The sequence below is a fragment of the Ranitomeya imitator genome, chromosome 5, assembly GCF_032444005.1.
Source record: "Ranitomeya imitator isolate aRanImi1 chromosome 5, aRanImi1.pri, whole genome shotgun sequence".
Classification (NCBI taxonomy): domain Eukaryota; kingdom Metazoa; phylum Chordata; class Amphibia; order Anura; family Dendrobatidae; genus Ranitomeya; species Ranitomeya imitator.
Genome location: NC_091286.1, coordinates 262,552,043 through 262,567,213, shown reverse-complemented (window position 1 = coordinate 262,567,213; position 15,171 = coordinate 262,552,043). Strand labels below are relative to the sequence as shown.

At 45.5% G+C, this 15,171-nt stretch overlaps 1 protein-coding gene across 1 annotated transcript in view; it reads left to right on the top strand.

Annotated features, from left to right (window-relative positions):
- CLVS2 (clavesin 2) overlaps positions 1–15,171 on the top strand; it is a 131,326-nt gene that overhangs the window by 99,493 nt on the left and 16,662 nt on the right. The window contains exon 4 of the mRNA XM_069726127.1: positions 13,374–13,597. Within this exon, the coding sequence (XP_069582228.1) occupies positions 13,374–13,597 (224 nt within the window). The remainder of the gene's footprint in view (positions 1–13,373; positions 13,598–15,171) is intronic.

The following is a 15,171-nucleotide window of genomic DNA, read 5'->3' as shown; positions in this document are numbered from 1 at the left end:
CTTTTTTGCCCCACTGTATATGGATACACCTAAATAACATGAGAATGGTGACAATTTTCTTTTGTAGGGTGTCTTGCATTGAAATCTGCTGCAATGACCCGGGTACTGCATTCACCACACATCAACACAATTTCTATCAGCTCCAAACGTGTTAACCTCTGCGACATGTCAATGGCTGTAAACAAAGAGAAACTTGTAAATAATTCATGAAAGAATAAAGTTATGTTAAAACCAAGCACACCATTGTTTTTCTAGTGAAATTCTCAATATGTTTGATGGAGAGAGGGTCCTCTCTCCTCCTGTACCAGTTGTGACTTGTATTGTTCAAGATTATTGTACTTGTTTATTATGTATACCCCTCCTCACATGTAAAGTGCCATGGAATAAATGGCGCTATAATAATAAATAATAATAATAATAATAATAATAATAATAATAATGTGTCACATGACCCTCTTCACATTGGAAAAAATGAAGTTGGATCCAAAGTGGCTGACTTCAAAATGGCCGCTATGGTCACCACCCATCTTGAAAAGTTTTCCAACTCCCATATACTAATGTGCCACAAACAGGAAGTTGATATCACCAACCATTCCCATTTTATTTAGGTGTATCCATATACATGGCCCACCCTGTACATGCCCCTGGCCATACACTGATATGGAGCGAGGCCACAAAGTAGCAGACATTTAGTTGGACACGCCCACTTTCCATCCACATCACTGGTCGGGGCTCGACCTTGCTCCATACATGTGCATGGCCAGGAGTATGTATAACTCATACGTACGCTCTGTTCCTGGGTCTGAAATCGGTGAATCCCCACAGCACACAGTGCTTCCGCTGGAGGGATTCATAAGTCTGCAGACACAGAGAGTGACTGCAGACTTATCGGTTTTGACTGAACAACCTATTTAATATGAGTCTATTACAGGAGGTGAAGCTGTGGCAGGATTGCAATAGCTGTTTCTAACCTCCTCCTGCTGGTTGGTAACACAGAGGAATACATCTTGTATCTCTACTTACTGAATGTCATTCAGTATGCCCATAATAGCTCCTTCCCTGTGTATAAACATAGCAGCATCTCCAATGTATTCATATGCTGCACACTCCCAGTCTCCACTACACAGTATTATCTGCCAGCTGAGAAACAGGAAGTCTCAAACAGGTGTCAAATAGTGTGATAGCAGAGAGCCTCAACTTTCAGCTAGCACACTTTCAGTTATCACAGTTTTTTTTCTATTTATGGGAACCTGTCACCAGATTTTCCTCATGAAAAGTATAGCCAGCACCGTTAAGAGCTCTTTCACAGCATTCTAGTATGCCCAATGCAAGACACAAAAAGACCTTTTATTATACTCCCAGATGGAATGGTCTGCTCCGATGGTGTCTCTGGTCTTGATCTAGGCACCTCTATAGTGGAGTTTGGAGTGTGACTGTTTGAGGTTGTGGACAGGTGTCTTTTATACTGATAACAAGTTCACACAGGTGCCATTACTATAGGTAATGAGTGGAGGGCTGAGGAACCTCTTAAAGAAGAAGTTACAGGTCTGTGAGAGCCAGAAATCTTCATGTTTTTAGGTGACCAAATACTTATTTTCCACCATAATTTGGAAAATAAATCTTGCCAAATCGGACAAGGCGATTTTCTGGATTTGTTTTCTCATTTTGACACTCATAGTTGTGATCTACCTATGATGTTAATTACAGGCCTCTCACATCTTTTTAAGTGGGTGAACTTGCACAATTCGTGGATGACTAAATACTTTTTTCCCCACTGTACATAATGGACTTGCGTCCTCCCGACTGTTGAGACAGTCCTGCCTTTACCAGGTTGAAAACCCCTCAGTTTTTTGTGAAAAGGAATCACGGGCACACCAGCAATCACCCTATTTACATGCTGCTGTCAGTGATAGATATCAGCATCTTAATTGCTGAACAGCACTGATAAGTAGGGTTGAGCGAAACGGGTCGTTCATTTTCAAAAGTCGCCGACTTTTGGCAAAGTCGGGTTTCATGAAACCCGATCCGACCCCTGTGCGGGGTCGGCCATGCGGTACGCGACTTTCGCGCCAAAGTCGCGTTTCAATGACGTGAAAAGCGCCATTTCTCAGCCAATGAAGGTAAACGCAGAGTGTGGGCAGCGTGATGACATAGGTCCTGGTCCCCACCATCTTAGAGAAGGGCATTGCAGTGATTGGCTTGCTGTCTGCGGCGTCACAGGGGCTATAAAGGGGAGTTCCCGCCGACCGCCATGTTACTGCTGCTGATCTGAGCTTAGGGAGAGGTTGCTGCCGCTTCGTCAGAAGCAGGGATAGCGTTAGGCAGGGTCCATTAACCACCAAACCGCTTGTGCTGTAGCGATTTCCACTGCCCAACACCACCTTCGGTGTGCAGGGACAGTGGAAGCTACATTTTTTTTTTTTTCCCCCTCAGCGCTGTAGCTCATTGGGCTGCCCTAGAAGGCTCCCTGATAGCTGCATTGCTGTGTGTACGCCGCTGTGCAAACCAACTGCTTTTTTCAAAGCACAAATCCTCTTGTTCCTTCCTTTCTGCACAGCTATCTTTTTTGTTTGTACACACTTTTTATTTAATTTGTGCATCAGTCCACTCCTTATTGCTGCCTGCCATACCTGGCTGAGATTACTGCAGGGAGATAGTAATTGAAGGACACTCCCTGTTTTTTTTTTTTTTTTGTGGGAGATTAAGATTGACATTTCTGCTAGAGTGCCATCCCTGTCTGTGTCATCTCTCACTCAGTGGGCCATAGAAAGCCTATTTATTTTTTTGCTTGATTTGGGTTATAAAATCTACCTGAAAAAATCACTACATCAATCAGTGGGAGAAAACTATTGGCCTCAGGGCTTGTGTGCCACTCTTGACTCCTGTGTGCATCATCACTCACTCAGTGGGCCATAGAAAGCCCATTTTTTTTTTTTTGCTTTATTTGGGTTCTAAATTCTACCTGAAAAAATCAATAAATCAATCAGTGGGAGATTAATATTGCCCTTTCTGCTTGTGTGCCAGTCTTGACTCCTGGGTGTGCCATCTCTCTCTCTCTCTCCAATTGTGGGCCATAGAAAGCCTATTATTTTTTTAGCTTGATTTGGGTTCCAAAATCTACCTGAAAAAATCACTACATCAATCAGTGGGAGATAAATATTGGCCTTTGGGCTTGTGTGCCAGTCCTAAGCGTGCCATCTCTCTCTCTCAGATAGTGGGCCATAGAAAGCCTATTTATTTTTATTTTTTTATTGGGTTTATAAATTTTCCCTGGAAAAAAAAAAAAAAAGTGGGAGATTAATATTGGCCTCTGGGCTTGTGTGCCAGTCCTGAGCGTGCCATCTCTCTCACAAATAGTGGGCCATAGAAAGCCTATTTATTTTTTTTGCTTGATTTGGGTTCTAAAATGTACCTGAAAAAATCACTACATCAATCAGTGGGAGAAAACTATTGGCCTCAGGGCTTGTGTGCCACTCTTGACTCCTGTGTGCATCATCACTCACTCAGTGGGCCATAGAAAGCCCATTTTTTTTTTTTTGCTTTATTTGGGTTCTAAATTCTACCTGAAAAAATCAATAAATCAATCAGTGGGAGATTAATATTGGCCTTTGGGCTTGTGTGCCAGTCCTAAGCGTGCCATCTCTCTCTCTCAGATAGTGGGCCATAGAAAGCCTATTTATTTATTTTTTTTTTTTATTGGGTTTATAAATTTTCCCTGGAAAAAAAAAAAAAAAGTGGGAGATTAATATTGGCCTCTGGGCTTGTGTGCCAGTCCTGAGCGTGCCATCTCTCTCACAAATAGTGGGCCATAGAAAGCCTATTTATTTATTTTTTTTGGTTTTATAAATTCTCCCTTAAAAAAAAAGGGAGATTAATATTGGCCTGTGGGCTTGTGTGCCAGTCCTAAGCGTGCCATCTCTCTCTGTCTCTCAGATAGTGGGCCATAGAAAGCCTATTTATCATTTTTTTTATTGGGTTTATAAATTTTCCCTGGAACAAAAAAAAAAGTGGGAGATAAATATTGGCCTCTGGGCTTGTGTGCCACTCCTGACTCCTGTGTGCGTCATCTCTCACTCAGTGGGCCATAGAAAGCCTTTTTTTGTTTTATTTGTTTTCTAAATTCTCCCTGAAAAAAATCATTTTATTCTATTATTTTTTTTTCCTAAAGTCTCCCTGAAAAAAAAGAAAAAAAAAAAAAAAATCAGTGGGAGATTAATATTGCCCTTTCTGCTTGTGTGCCAGTCTTGACTCCTGGGTGTGCCATCTCTCTCTCTCTCTCCAATTGTGGGCCATAGAAAGCCTATTATTTTTTTAGCTTGATTTGGGTTCCAAAATCTACCTGAAAAAATCACTACATCAATCAGTGGGAGATAAATATTGGCCTCTGGGCTTGTGTGCCACTCCTGACTCCTGTGTGCGTCATCTCTCACTCAGTGGGCCATAGAAAGCCTTTTTTTGTTTTATTTGTTTTCCAAATTCTCCCTGAAAAAATCATTTTATTTTATTTGGTTTCTAAATTCTTCCTGAAAAAATCATTTTATTCTATTATTTTTTTTTCCTAAAGTCTCCCTGAAAAAAAAAAAAAAAAAAAAAATCAGTGGGAGATTAATATTGCCCTTTCTGCTTGTGTGCCAGTCTTGACTCCTGGGTGTGCCATCTCTCTCTCTCTCTCTCTCCAATTGTGGGCCATAGAAAGCCTATTATTTTTTTAGCTTGATTTGGGTTCCAAAATCTACCTGAAAAAATCACTACATCAATCAGTGGGAGATAAATATTGGCCTCTGGGCTTGTGTGCCACTCCTGACTCCTGTGTGCGTCATCTCTCACTCAGTGGGCCATAGAAAGCATTTTTTTGTTTTATTTGTTTTCTAAATTCTCCCTGAAAAAATCATTTTATTTTATTTGGTTTCTAAATTCTTCCTGAAAAAATCATTTTATTCTATTATTTTTTTTTCCTAAAGTCTCCCTGAAAAAAAAAAAAAAATCAAATCAGTGGGAGATTAATATTTACATTTGTGCTTCAGTGACAGTCCTGCGTGTGTGGCATCTCTCTCATTTGTTGCCACCAACAACAGAGTGTGTAACATTGTGCCTGATTTTCATTGTGGTCTCACTCACCTGTAAAGGGGTAGCTAAATCATACTGAAGTTATAGCTCACCTTGTAATTTGTGTGACAGCAACAAATACCGTTAGTTTGTTTACGTTTTTAAAACAATGAGGAAGTCTGGTGGAAGAGGTCGTGGCCGGGGGCGTTCATTGTCAGCTGGTAATGAGGGTAGTGGTAGTGGTGGAGCATCAGCTGGTCGTGGGAAAAAAAATATTGCACCTAAGTCTGGAGCTGTGGAGCCAGGTTCGTCGTCAGGCTACACAAGGCCTCGAACGCTCCCTTTTCTGGGAGTAGGAAAACCGCTTTTAAAGCCGGAGCAGCAAGAGCAAGTTTTGGCTTATCTTGCTGACTCAGCCTCTAGCTCTTTTGCCTCCTCTCGTGAAACTGGTAAATGTCAAAGCAGCGCGTCGTTAGTGGATGTTCACGGTCAGGGACAAGTCGCTTCCTTGTCCTCTTCAGCAAAAACAACAACAGAGAAGAATGCAGCAGGCGACACAACGGGTTACTCCATGGAGCTCTTTACACATACCGTCCCTGGCTTAGAAAGTGAAGCAGTTAACAGTCCATGCCCATTACAAGTTGAATCTGACATGGAGTGCACTGATGCACAGCCACAGCCAGACTACTATGCTGGTCCTTTGACTCAGACCACAACATTGCCCTCGCAGGGTAATGATCAAGAATCAGACCCTGATGAGACTATGTTGCCCCATCACGAACGCTATACCACCGACCGACACGGTGACACAGACGAAGTTGCACACGAGCTACAAGAAGAGGTAATAGATGACCCAGTTCTTGACCCCGATTGGCAGCCATTGGGGGAACAGGGTGCAGGCGGCAGCAGTTCTGAAGCGGAGGAGGAGGGGCCGCAGCAGGCATCAACATCGCAACAGGCTCCATCTGCCGGGCCCGTATCTTGCCCAAAACGCGTGGCAAAGTCAAAACCTGTTGGAGGACAGCGTGGCCATCCGGTTAAAGCTCAGTCTGCAATGCCTGAAAAGGTATCCGATGCTAGAAAGAGTGCAGTCTGGCATTTTTTTAAACAACATCCAATTGATCAGCGCAAAGTCATCTGTCAAAAATGTTCAACTACCTTAAGCAGAGGACAGAATCTGAAAAGTCTCAATACAAGTTGCATGCATAGACATTTAACCACCATGCATTTGCAAGCCTGGACTAACTACCAAACGTCCCTTAAGGTTGTAGCACCCTCGGCCAATGAAGCTAGTCAGCAACGCAACATCCCTTCCGGCAGTGTAGGGCCACCATTTTCCGCACCACATGCAGTATCTGTGCAGGTTTCTTTGCCAGGCCAAAGCAGTCAGGGTCAGGGAATCACCAGTTTCGTAGTAGGAAACACTGCATCTAGGGCACCGGCGGCAACAATACCATCTCCCACCGTCTCTCAGTCTGCCATGTCCACCAGCACCCCCGCTAGTTCCACGATCTCCAGCTCTCCAGTCCAGCTCACCCTACATGAGACTATGGTTAGAAAAATGAAGTACTTAGCCTCGCATCCGCGTACACAGGGTTTGAACGCACACATAGCTAGACTAATCTCGTTAGAGATGATGCCCTACCGGTTAGTTGAAAGCGAAGCTTTCAAAGCCCTGATGGACTACGCTGTACCACGCTACGAGCTACCCAGTCGACACTTTTTTCCAGAAAAGCCATCCCAGCCCTCCACCAGCATGTTAAAGAGCGCATCGTCCATGCGCTCAGGCAATCTGTGAGCACAAAGGTGCACCTGACAACAGATGCATGGACCAGTAGGCATGGCCAGGGACGTTACGTGTCCATCACGGCACACTGGGTAAATGTGGTGGATGCAGGGTCCACAGGGGACAGCAAGTTTGGGACAGTTCTGCCTAGCCCACGGTCTAGGAAACAATTGGCTGTAGCCATTCGCACCCCCTCCTCCTCCTCTTCGTCCTCCTGCAGAAGCGAGAGCTCGTCAACAGAGCGCAGTCGCACAACCACTCCATCCGCAGCTGCCACTGTTGCACACCAGGTCTCCCATTATGGGGCAGCTACTGGCAAACGTCAGCAGGCTGTATTGGCTATGAAGTGTTTGGGCGACAACAGACACACCGCGGAAGTTCTGTCTGAGTTCTTGCAGAAAGAAACGCAGTCGTGGCTGGGCACTGTAGATCTTGAGGCAGGCAAGGTAGTGAGTGATAACGGAAGGAATTTCATGGCTGCCATCTCCCTTTCCCAACTGAAACACATTCCTTGCCTGGCTCACACCTTAAACCTGGTGGTGCATTGCTTCCTGAAAAGTTATCCGGGGTTATCCGACCTGCTCCTCAAAGTGCGTGGACTTTGCTCACATATCCGCCGTTCGCCCGTACACTCCAGCCGTATGCAGACCTATCAGCGTTCTTTGAACCTTCCCCAGCATCGCCTAATCATAGACGTTGCAACAAGGTGGAACTCAACACTGCACATGCTTCAGAGACTGTGTGAACAGAGGTGGGCTGTTATGTTTTTGTGGGAGGATACACATACACGGGCAGGCAGTAGGATGGCAGACATGGAGTTGTCAGGTGTGCAGTGGTCGAAGATTCAAGACATGTGTCAAGTCCTTCAGTGTTTTGAGGAATGCACACGGCTGGTTAGTGCAGACAATGCCATAATAAGCATGTGCATCCCCCTAATGCGTCTGCTGATGCAAAGTTTGACGCACATAAAGGATCAGGCGTCTGCAGCTGAGGAAGAGGAAAGCCTTGATGACAGTCAGCCATTGTCTGGCCAGGGCAGTGTACAGGACGAGTTAGCGGGCGAAGAGGAGGAGGAGGACGAGGAGGATGATGGGGATGATTATATTTTTAATGAGGAAGCTTTTCCGGGGCCACTGGAAATTGGTGGCGCGGCAAGGCCGGGTTCTGGTTTTTGGAGGGACACAAGTGACGTGGATTTGCCTGAAACTGCCCCTCAACCAAGCACAACCGCAGATTTGAGAACTGGAACTTTGGCCCACATGGCGGATTATGCCTTACGTATCCTCAAAAGGGACACACGCATAACTAAAATGATGAATGATGACGATTACTGGTTGGCCTGCCTCCTTGATCCTCGCTATAAAGGCAAATTGCAAAACATAATGCCACATGAGAACTTGGAACTAATATTAGCAACCAAACAATCAACTCTTGTTGACCGTTTGCTTCTGGCATTCCCTGCACACAGCGCCCGTGATCGTTCTCACACGAGCTGCAGGGGCCAGCAGACCAGAGGAGTTAGAGGGGCAGAAATCAGAAGTGGCGTTGGCCAGAGGGGTTTTCTGACCAGGTTGTGGAGTGATTTTGCTATGACCGCAGACAGGACAGGTACTGCAGCATCAATTCAAAGTGACAGGAGACAACATTTGTCCAGTATGGTTACAAACTATTTTTCATCCCTTATCGATGTTCTCCCTCAACCGTCATTCCCATTTGATTACTGGTCATCCAAATTAGACACCTGGCCAGAATTGGCAGAATATGCATTGAAGGAGCTTGCTTGCCCGGCAGCTAGTGTCCTATCAGAAAGAGTATTCAGTGCTGCAGGTTCAATACTAACAGAAAAAAGGACTCGTCGAGCTACCCAAAATGTAGATGATCTAACCTTCATTAAAATGAACCACAACTGGATTTCGAAATCTTTTGCCCCACCTTGCCCGGCTGACACCTAGCTTTCCTATGAAAAGGTCTTGCCTGTGGACTATTCTGAATGCCTTTTCCAATCTCGTAATTTTCTGCACCTGATTGTCCAGCATACGACATGTTTACACCTCACTAAATGGCCAAACTCCCCACACGGGGCCGTGGTATCGACACTTGGCGACCGCACCCATGAGAGTGCAGTTTGTCTGAAGAGGTGGGTGTGCCCGCTTTTGGTCGACGGCACTGCCACTGGGTCCCTCCTAGTACAATAAAGTGTCTCTGGCGGTGGTGGTGCGCACCCAACGTCAGACACACCGTTGTAATATGAGGGGCCCTGGGCCTGTACCGCCGGCCACAAGACAGTTCCCCCCCCAGCTCAAACAGTGCTCTACCACTTGCAAAATTATCTCACAGCTCCACCAATGTTTAGTCTATGCGCTGACATCCTTCAATGCCTGCCACTGACAATACCATTGTATTGACATTTTTGTTATGTTAGGCCTTCGATGCCTGTCTGTGGTCACTCCTTCCACTAGGCCTCCACTGACCACACCACTGCTGCCCGTGTACCCCTGGAACCAATTTAAAATTGCCTACAGCCATGTGTTATTATTTTAGGCCTTCGATGCCTGTCTGCGGTCACTCCTTCCACTAGGCCTCCACTGACCACACCACTGCTGCCCGTGTACCCCTGTAACCAATTTAAAATTGCCTACAGCCATGTGTTATTATTTTAGGCCTTCGATGCCTGTCTGCGGTCACTCCTTCCACTAGGCCTCCACTGACCACACCACTGCTGCCCGTGTACCCCTGGAACCAATTTAAAATTGCCTACAGCCATGTGTTATTATTTTAGGCCTTCGATGCCTGTCTGCGGTCACTCCTTCCACTAGGCCTCCACTGACCACACCACTGCTGCCCGTGTACCCCTGTAACCAATTTAAAATTGCCTACAGCCATGTGTTATTATTTTAGGCCTTCGATGCCTGTCTGCAGTCACTCCTTCCACTAGGCCTCCACTGACCACACCACTGCTGCCCGTGTACCCCTGGAACCAATTTAAAATTGCCTACAGCCATGTGTTATTATTTTAGGCCTTCGATGCCTGTCTGCGGTCACTCCTTCCACTAGGCCTCCACTGACCACACCACTGCTGCCCGTGTACCCCTGGAACCAATTTAAAATTGCCTACAGCCATGTGTTATTATTTTAGGCCTTCGATGCCTGTCTGCGGTCACTCCTTCCACTAGGCCTCCACTGACCACACCACTGCTGCCCGTGTACCCCTGGAACCAACATCAGAAAATATAAAAATAAGTATTTTGCTTATAAAAAAGAAAATACTGGAGAGATATCAAATGCAGACATTTTAACATTAAAAACAAACACATACAACAAAAATCTGGTACAGTACTAAAAATGGCCACCAGCTACAATAACTTTCTCCTGCAAGTAGTTAACTGAAAGGTTTTTTCAATTTTAAACACAGATATGGCATCCACCGAGTGTTGTCCTGTCGCGTCTTCTTTATATTATTGCCAAGAAGATGCAAAACAATGAAAATAATAAAATCATAATTTACCAAAAAAATAGAGTAAGTCAAAACCACATTGCAAATAAACATTCATTACAAATAAAGAAGCAGGGCGCGTCCGAGGGTGAGTATATACCTAATAAGAATATAATCACCCTCGGACGCGCCCTGCTTCTTTCCGACAGCCTTCCTTCCTAAGAATCAGCCCTTCCGTGGTGTAGAGAGAGGGTTTGTTACACTCCAAGGTGTTCCCCAGGTTGCCTTTCCTGAGCTTCGATCTTCCGGCTCTCGTTTAGTAGTTGTTGGAAACTCCGCTGCATTAGGCCTACAAATTGGGTATGGGGTGTAGAGAGATGGTGTGTTCCACTCCAAGGTGTTCTCCAGGTTGCCTTTCCTGAGCTTCGATCTTCCGGCTCTCGTTTAGTAGTTGTTGGAAACTACGCTGCATTAGGCCTACAAATTGGGTATGGGGTGTAGAGAGATGGTGTGTTCCACTGTAGAGAGATGGTGTGTTCCACTCCAAGGTGTTCCCCAGGTTTCCTCGCCAATGCTTCGATCATCATGCTCTCGTTTAGTAGTTGTTGGAAACTACGCTGCATTGGGCCTACAAATTGGGTATGGGGTGTAGAGAGATGGTGTGTTCCACTCCAAGGTGTTCCCCAGGTTGCCTTTCCTGAGCTTCGATCTTCCGGCTCTCATTTAGTAGTTGTTGGAAACTACGCTGCATTAGGCCTACAAATTGGGTATGGGGTGTAGAGAGATGGTGTGTTCCACTCCAAGGTGTTCTCCAGGTTGCCTTTCCTGAGCTTCGATCTTCCGGCTCTCGTTTAGTAGTTGTTGGAAACTACGCTGCATTAGGCCTACAAATTGGGTATGGGGTGTAGAGAGATGGTGTGTTCCACTGTAGAGAGATGGTGTGTTCCACTCCAAGGTGTTCCCCAGGTTTCCTCGCCAATGCTTCGATCATCATGCTCTCGTTTAGTAGTTGTTGGAAACTACGCTGCATTAGGCCTACAAATTGGGTATGGGGTGTAGAGAGATGGTGTGTTCCACTCCAAGGTGTTCCCCAGGTTTCCTCGCCAATGCTTCGATCATCATGCTCTCGTTTAGTAGTTGTTGGAAACTACGCTGCATTGGGCCTACAAATTGGGTATGGGGTGTAGAGAGATGGTGTGTTCCACTCCAAGGTGTTCTCCAGGTTGCCTTTCCTGAGCTTCGATCTTCCGGCTCTCGTTTAGTAGTTCTTGGAAACTACACTGCATTAGGCCTACAAATTGGGTATGGGGTGTAGAGAGATGGTGTGTTCCACTCCAAGGTGTTCTCCAGGTTGCCTTTCCTGAGCTTCGATCTTCCGGCTCTCGTTTAGTAGTTGTTGGAAACTACGCTGCATTAGGCCTACAAATTGGGTATGGGGTGTAGAGAGATGGTGTGTTCCACTCCAAGGTGTTCCCCAGGTTTCCTCGCCAATGCTTCGATCATCATGCTCTCGTTTAGTAGTTGTTGGAAACTACGCTGCATTAGACCTACAAATTGGGTATGGGGTGTAGAGAGATGGTGTGTTCCACTCCAAGGTGTTCTCCAGGTTGCCTTTCCTGAACTTCTATCTTCAGGCTCTCATTAAATTGTGGTTAAACGGAACAACTGCATTTGGCGTACTAGTTGGTTTGGGGCCTACTATCGGTGTCTGCCACTCCTTGCTGTTCTGCTGGTTTCCTGTCCTGAAATTCCATTTTCAGGCGCTCGTTAAGTAGTTGTTAATGTTAGACTGCATTTGGCCTACTAGTTGGGTTGGGGCCTACTATCGGTGTCTGCCACTCCTTGCTGTTCTCCTCCACTGAACAAAGCTGTGCCGCCTGTTTACTACTGTTGCCAATTTTGAACTGCATTTCGACTACTTACTGATTTGGGCCTACTCTCTGTGTCAGCCTCTCATTCCAGTTGTCCTCCACTGCAATGCCCCCTGATTAGTCCTGTGTTACCAATTTTGAACTGCATTTAGCCCACTTTATTCTTTGGGCCTATATCTGTGTTTCCTCCTCATCCTGCCCATTGCCCAGCCAGTGATAGATGAGTCTGCTGGTACATTGACCCATAACGCAACATTTCCCGTGCACGCTACACTGCAAGATTGTGACCCTGCTGAAAGTCAGGTCCCCCTTCCCGCATACCATACCACCTTACACGGGGACAAACAGGAAGGTGCAGATGAAAGTGCAGGTTCCTTCATCAGGTGGGGGGAGGAATACTAGTTGGCGACGTCACTGGCACAGGGCCTCTCATAGTACGCAAAAGTGTTGCTGCCGGTGGGAGGCGCCCCCGCCGTGCAAACACACCGCTGTACTTTGAGGGGCCCTGTGCCAGTGCCAATGCCAACGAGTGGGCCCCCCCTGCTTGCTCAGGTTCACAGCACTTGCAAAGTTGAAATACTTACCTCTCCCTGCTCCATTGCCGTGACGTGGTCCAGATTTCCTGGGCCCACTAATTACTTGAACCAGCCCTACCCACCACAACTTTAGCCAAATGAACCCCAATTTCAAATGCCTTCCAATTATTATAAGGTAAATTACGCTTGACAAGCTTCATTAAGAAGAATGGATGGTTTTGACATTAAAATGGGCACTCTAGGTGTTTTCCTGGCCCCCACTCACTGCCGACTATGCTGCCCCATTGACTTGCATTGGGTTTCGTGTTTCGGTCGATCCCGACTTTACGTCATAATCGGCCGATTTCACTCGACCCGACTTTTGAGATAGTCGGGTTTCGCGAAACCCGGCTCGACTCTAAAAAGGTCAAGGTCGCTCAACTCTACTGATAAGAGCTCCAGATGTTGCTGTTCACAACAAGATGCTGGCATTGTAAAGCAGCTCATGTGTATGGTGCGTGCTCAGCCTCTGAATCTGCATCAAGCTCGTGCATTCGACATGTGACATACAATAACATAAATATCAGGAAAGGAAATTTCTTCTTAATGAATTGTAAAATGAATATTTGCTGTATTATTCAAAGGATGTAAACTTTTTTTTATTGTGGAATGTGACATCTAAGTGAAAATAATGAGCTTCCTTTTGCATCTTTCTTTGCTAGATATTTTTACATGGTAATAATCTCAATAGCTTACATCAGCTGATCCACCCAGAGATTCTGCCATCTGAGTTTGGAGGAATGTTGCCACCATATGACATGGGAACATGGGCAAGAACACTCTTAGACCACGAATATGATGATGAAAATGAATACAGTGTAGATTCATATAGTATGCCAACAAAAGTGGACATGGAAAAGGATTTGTCTCCTAAAACGATGAAAAGGTAAACTGCACTTATAGCATACCTGTTGTTTTACGTGACTATTCATACTAAGCTGTCATCGGTACATTCTAAATAACACTATACACTAACTGGCTTTTATATGACTTGTATACTGCTATTTTTCCTATTTTTCACATTTTTCTCCTCTTAGGCCTTTTTAATAATCTTCAGCAGTCTTTGGTGAAAAGCTACATCCATACAGAGTACAGAAACATAGGGTTTTCTTGTTCAGCGTCAAATCAAAATATAATATCAGGGAAAAAAATCAAAACCGTGTATCGGTATTAGGTATATACTCACCCTCGGACGCGCCCTGCTTCTTTCCGGCAGCCTTCCTAAGAATCAGCCCTTACAGGACCGGTGACGTCGCGGTGACGTCGTGGCTTGTGATTGGTCGCGCGAGCGGTCACATGGGTGACCGCGCGACCAATCACAAGCCGCGACGTCACTGCGACGTCACCGCAAGGTCCTGGAAGGCTGATTCTAAGGAAGGAAGGTTCCCGGTTAGTACCAGGGCGCGTCAGAGGGTAAGTATGGCGATATTTTTTATTTTAATTCTTTATTTTACACTTAAATCTGAATTCCGATACCAATTCCCGATATCTTAAACATATCGGGAATCGGTATCGGAATTCCGATTCCAGATTCAGAAGATCGCCGACTTCATGACCGACCCCACATAGGGGTCGCGTCGGGTTTCATGAAACCCGACTTTGCCAAAAGTCGGCGACTTCTGAAAATTGCCGACCCGTTTCGCTCAACCCTACCATTTGACTTTTCAATGCAAAATTGACTGGAATTGAGATGGGACGCCATGTTGCGTTTGGAGAGCCACTGATGTGCCTAAACATTGAAACCCCCACAAGTGACACCATTTTGGAAAGTAGACCCCCTAAAGAACTTATCTAGAGGTGTGGTGAGCACTTTGACCCACCAAGTGCTTCACAGAAGTTTATAATGCAGAACCGTAAAAAATAAAAAATCATATTTTTTCACAAAAATTATCTTTTCGCCCCCAATTTTTTATTTTCCCAAAGGTAAGGGAAGAAATTGACCCCAAAAGTTGTTGTACAATTTGTCCTGAGTACGCTGATACCCCATATCTGGGGGTAAACCACTGTTTGGGTACATGGGAGAGCTCGGAAGGGAAGGAGCGCCGTTTGACTTTTCAATGCAAAATTGACAGGAATTGAGATGGGACGCCATGTTGCATTTGGAGAGCCCCTGATGTGCCTAAACATTGAAACCCCCCACAAGTGACACCATTTTGTAAAGTAGACCCCCTAAGGAACTTATCTAGATGTGTGGTGAGCACTTTGACCCACGAAGGGCTTCACAGAAGTTTATAATGCAGAGCCGTAAAATAAAACAAAAATTTTTTCCCACAAAAATGATTTTTTAGCCCCCCGTTTTGTATTTTCCCGAGGGTAACAGGAGAAATTGGACCCCAAAAGTTGTTGTCCAATTTGTCCTGAGTATGCTCATACCCCATATGTGTGGGGGGTAACACCATTTGGGTGCATGGGAGGGCTCAGAAGGGAAGGAGCGCCATTTGGAATGCAGACTTAGATGGA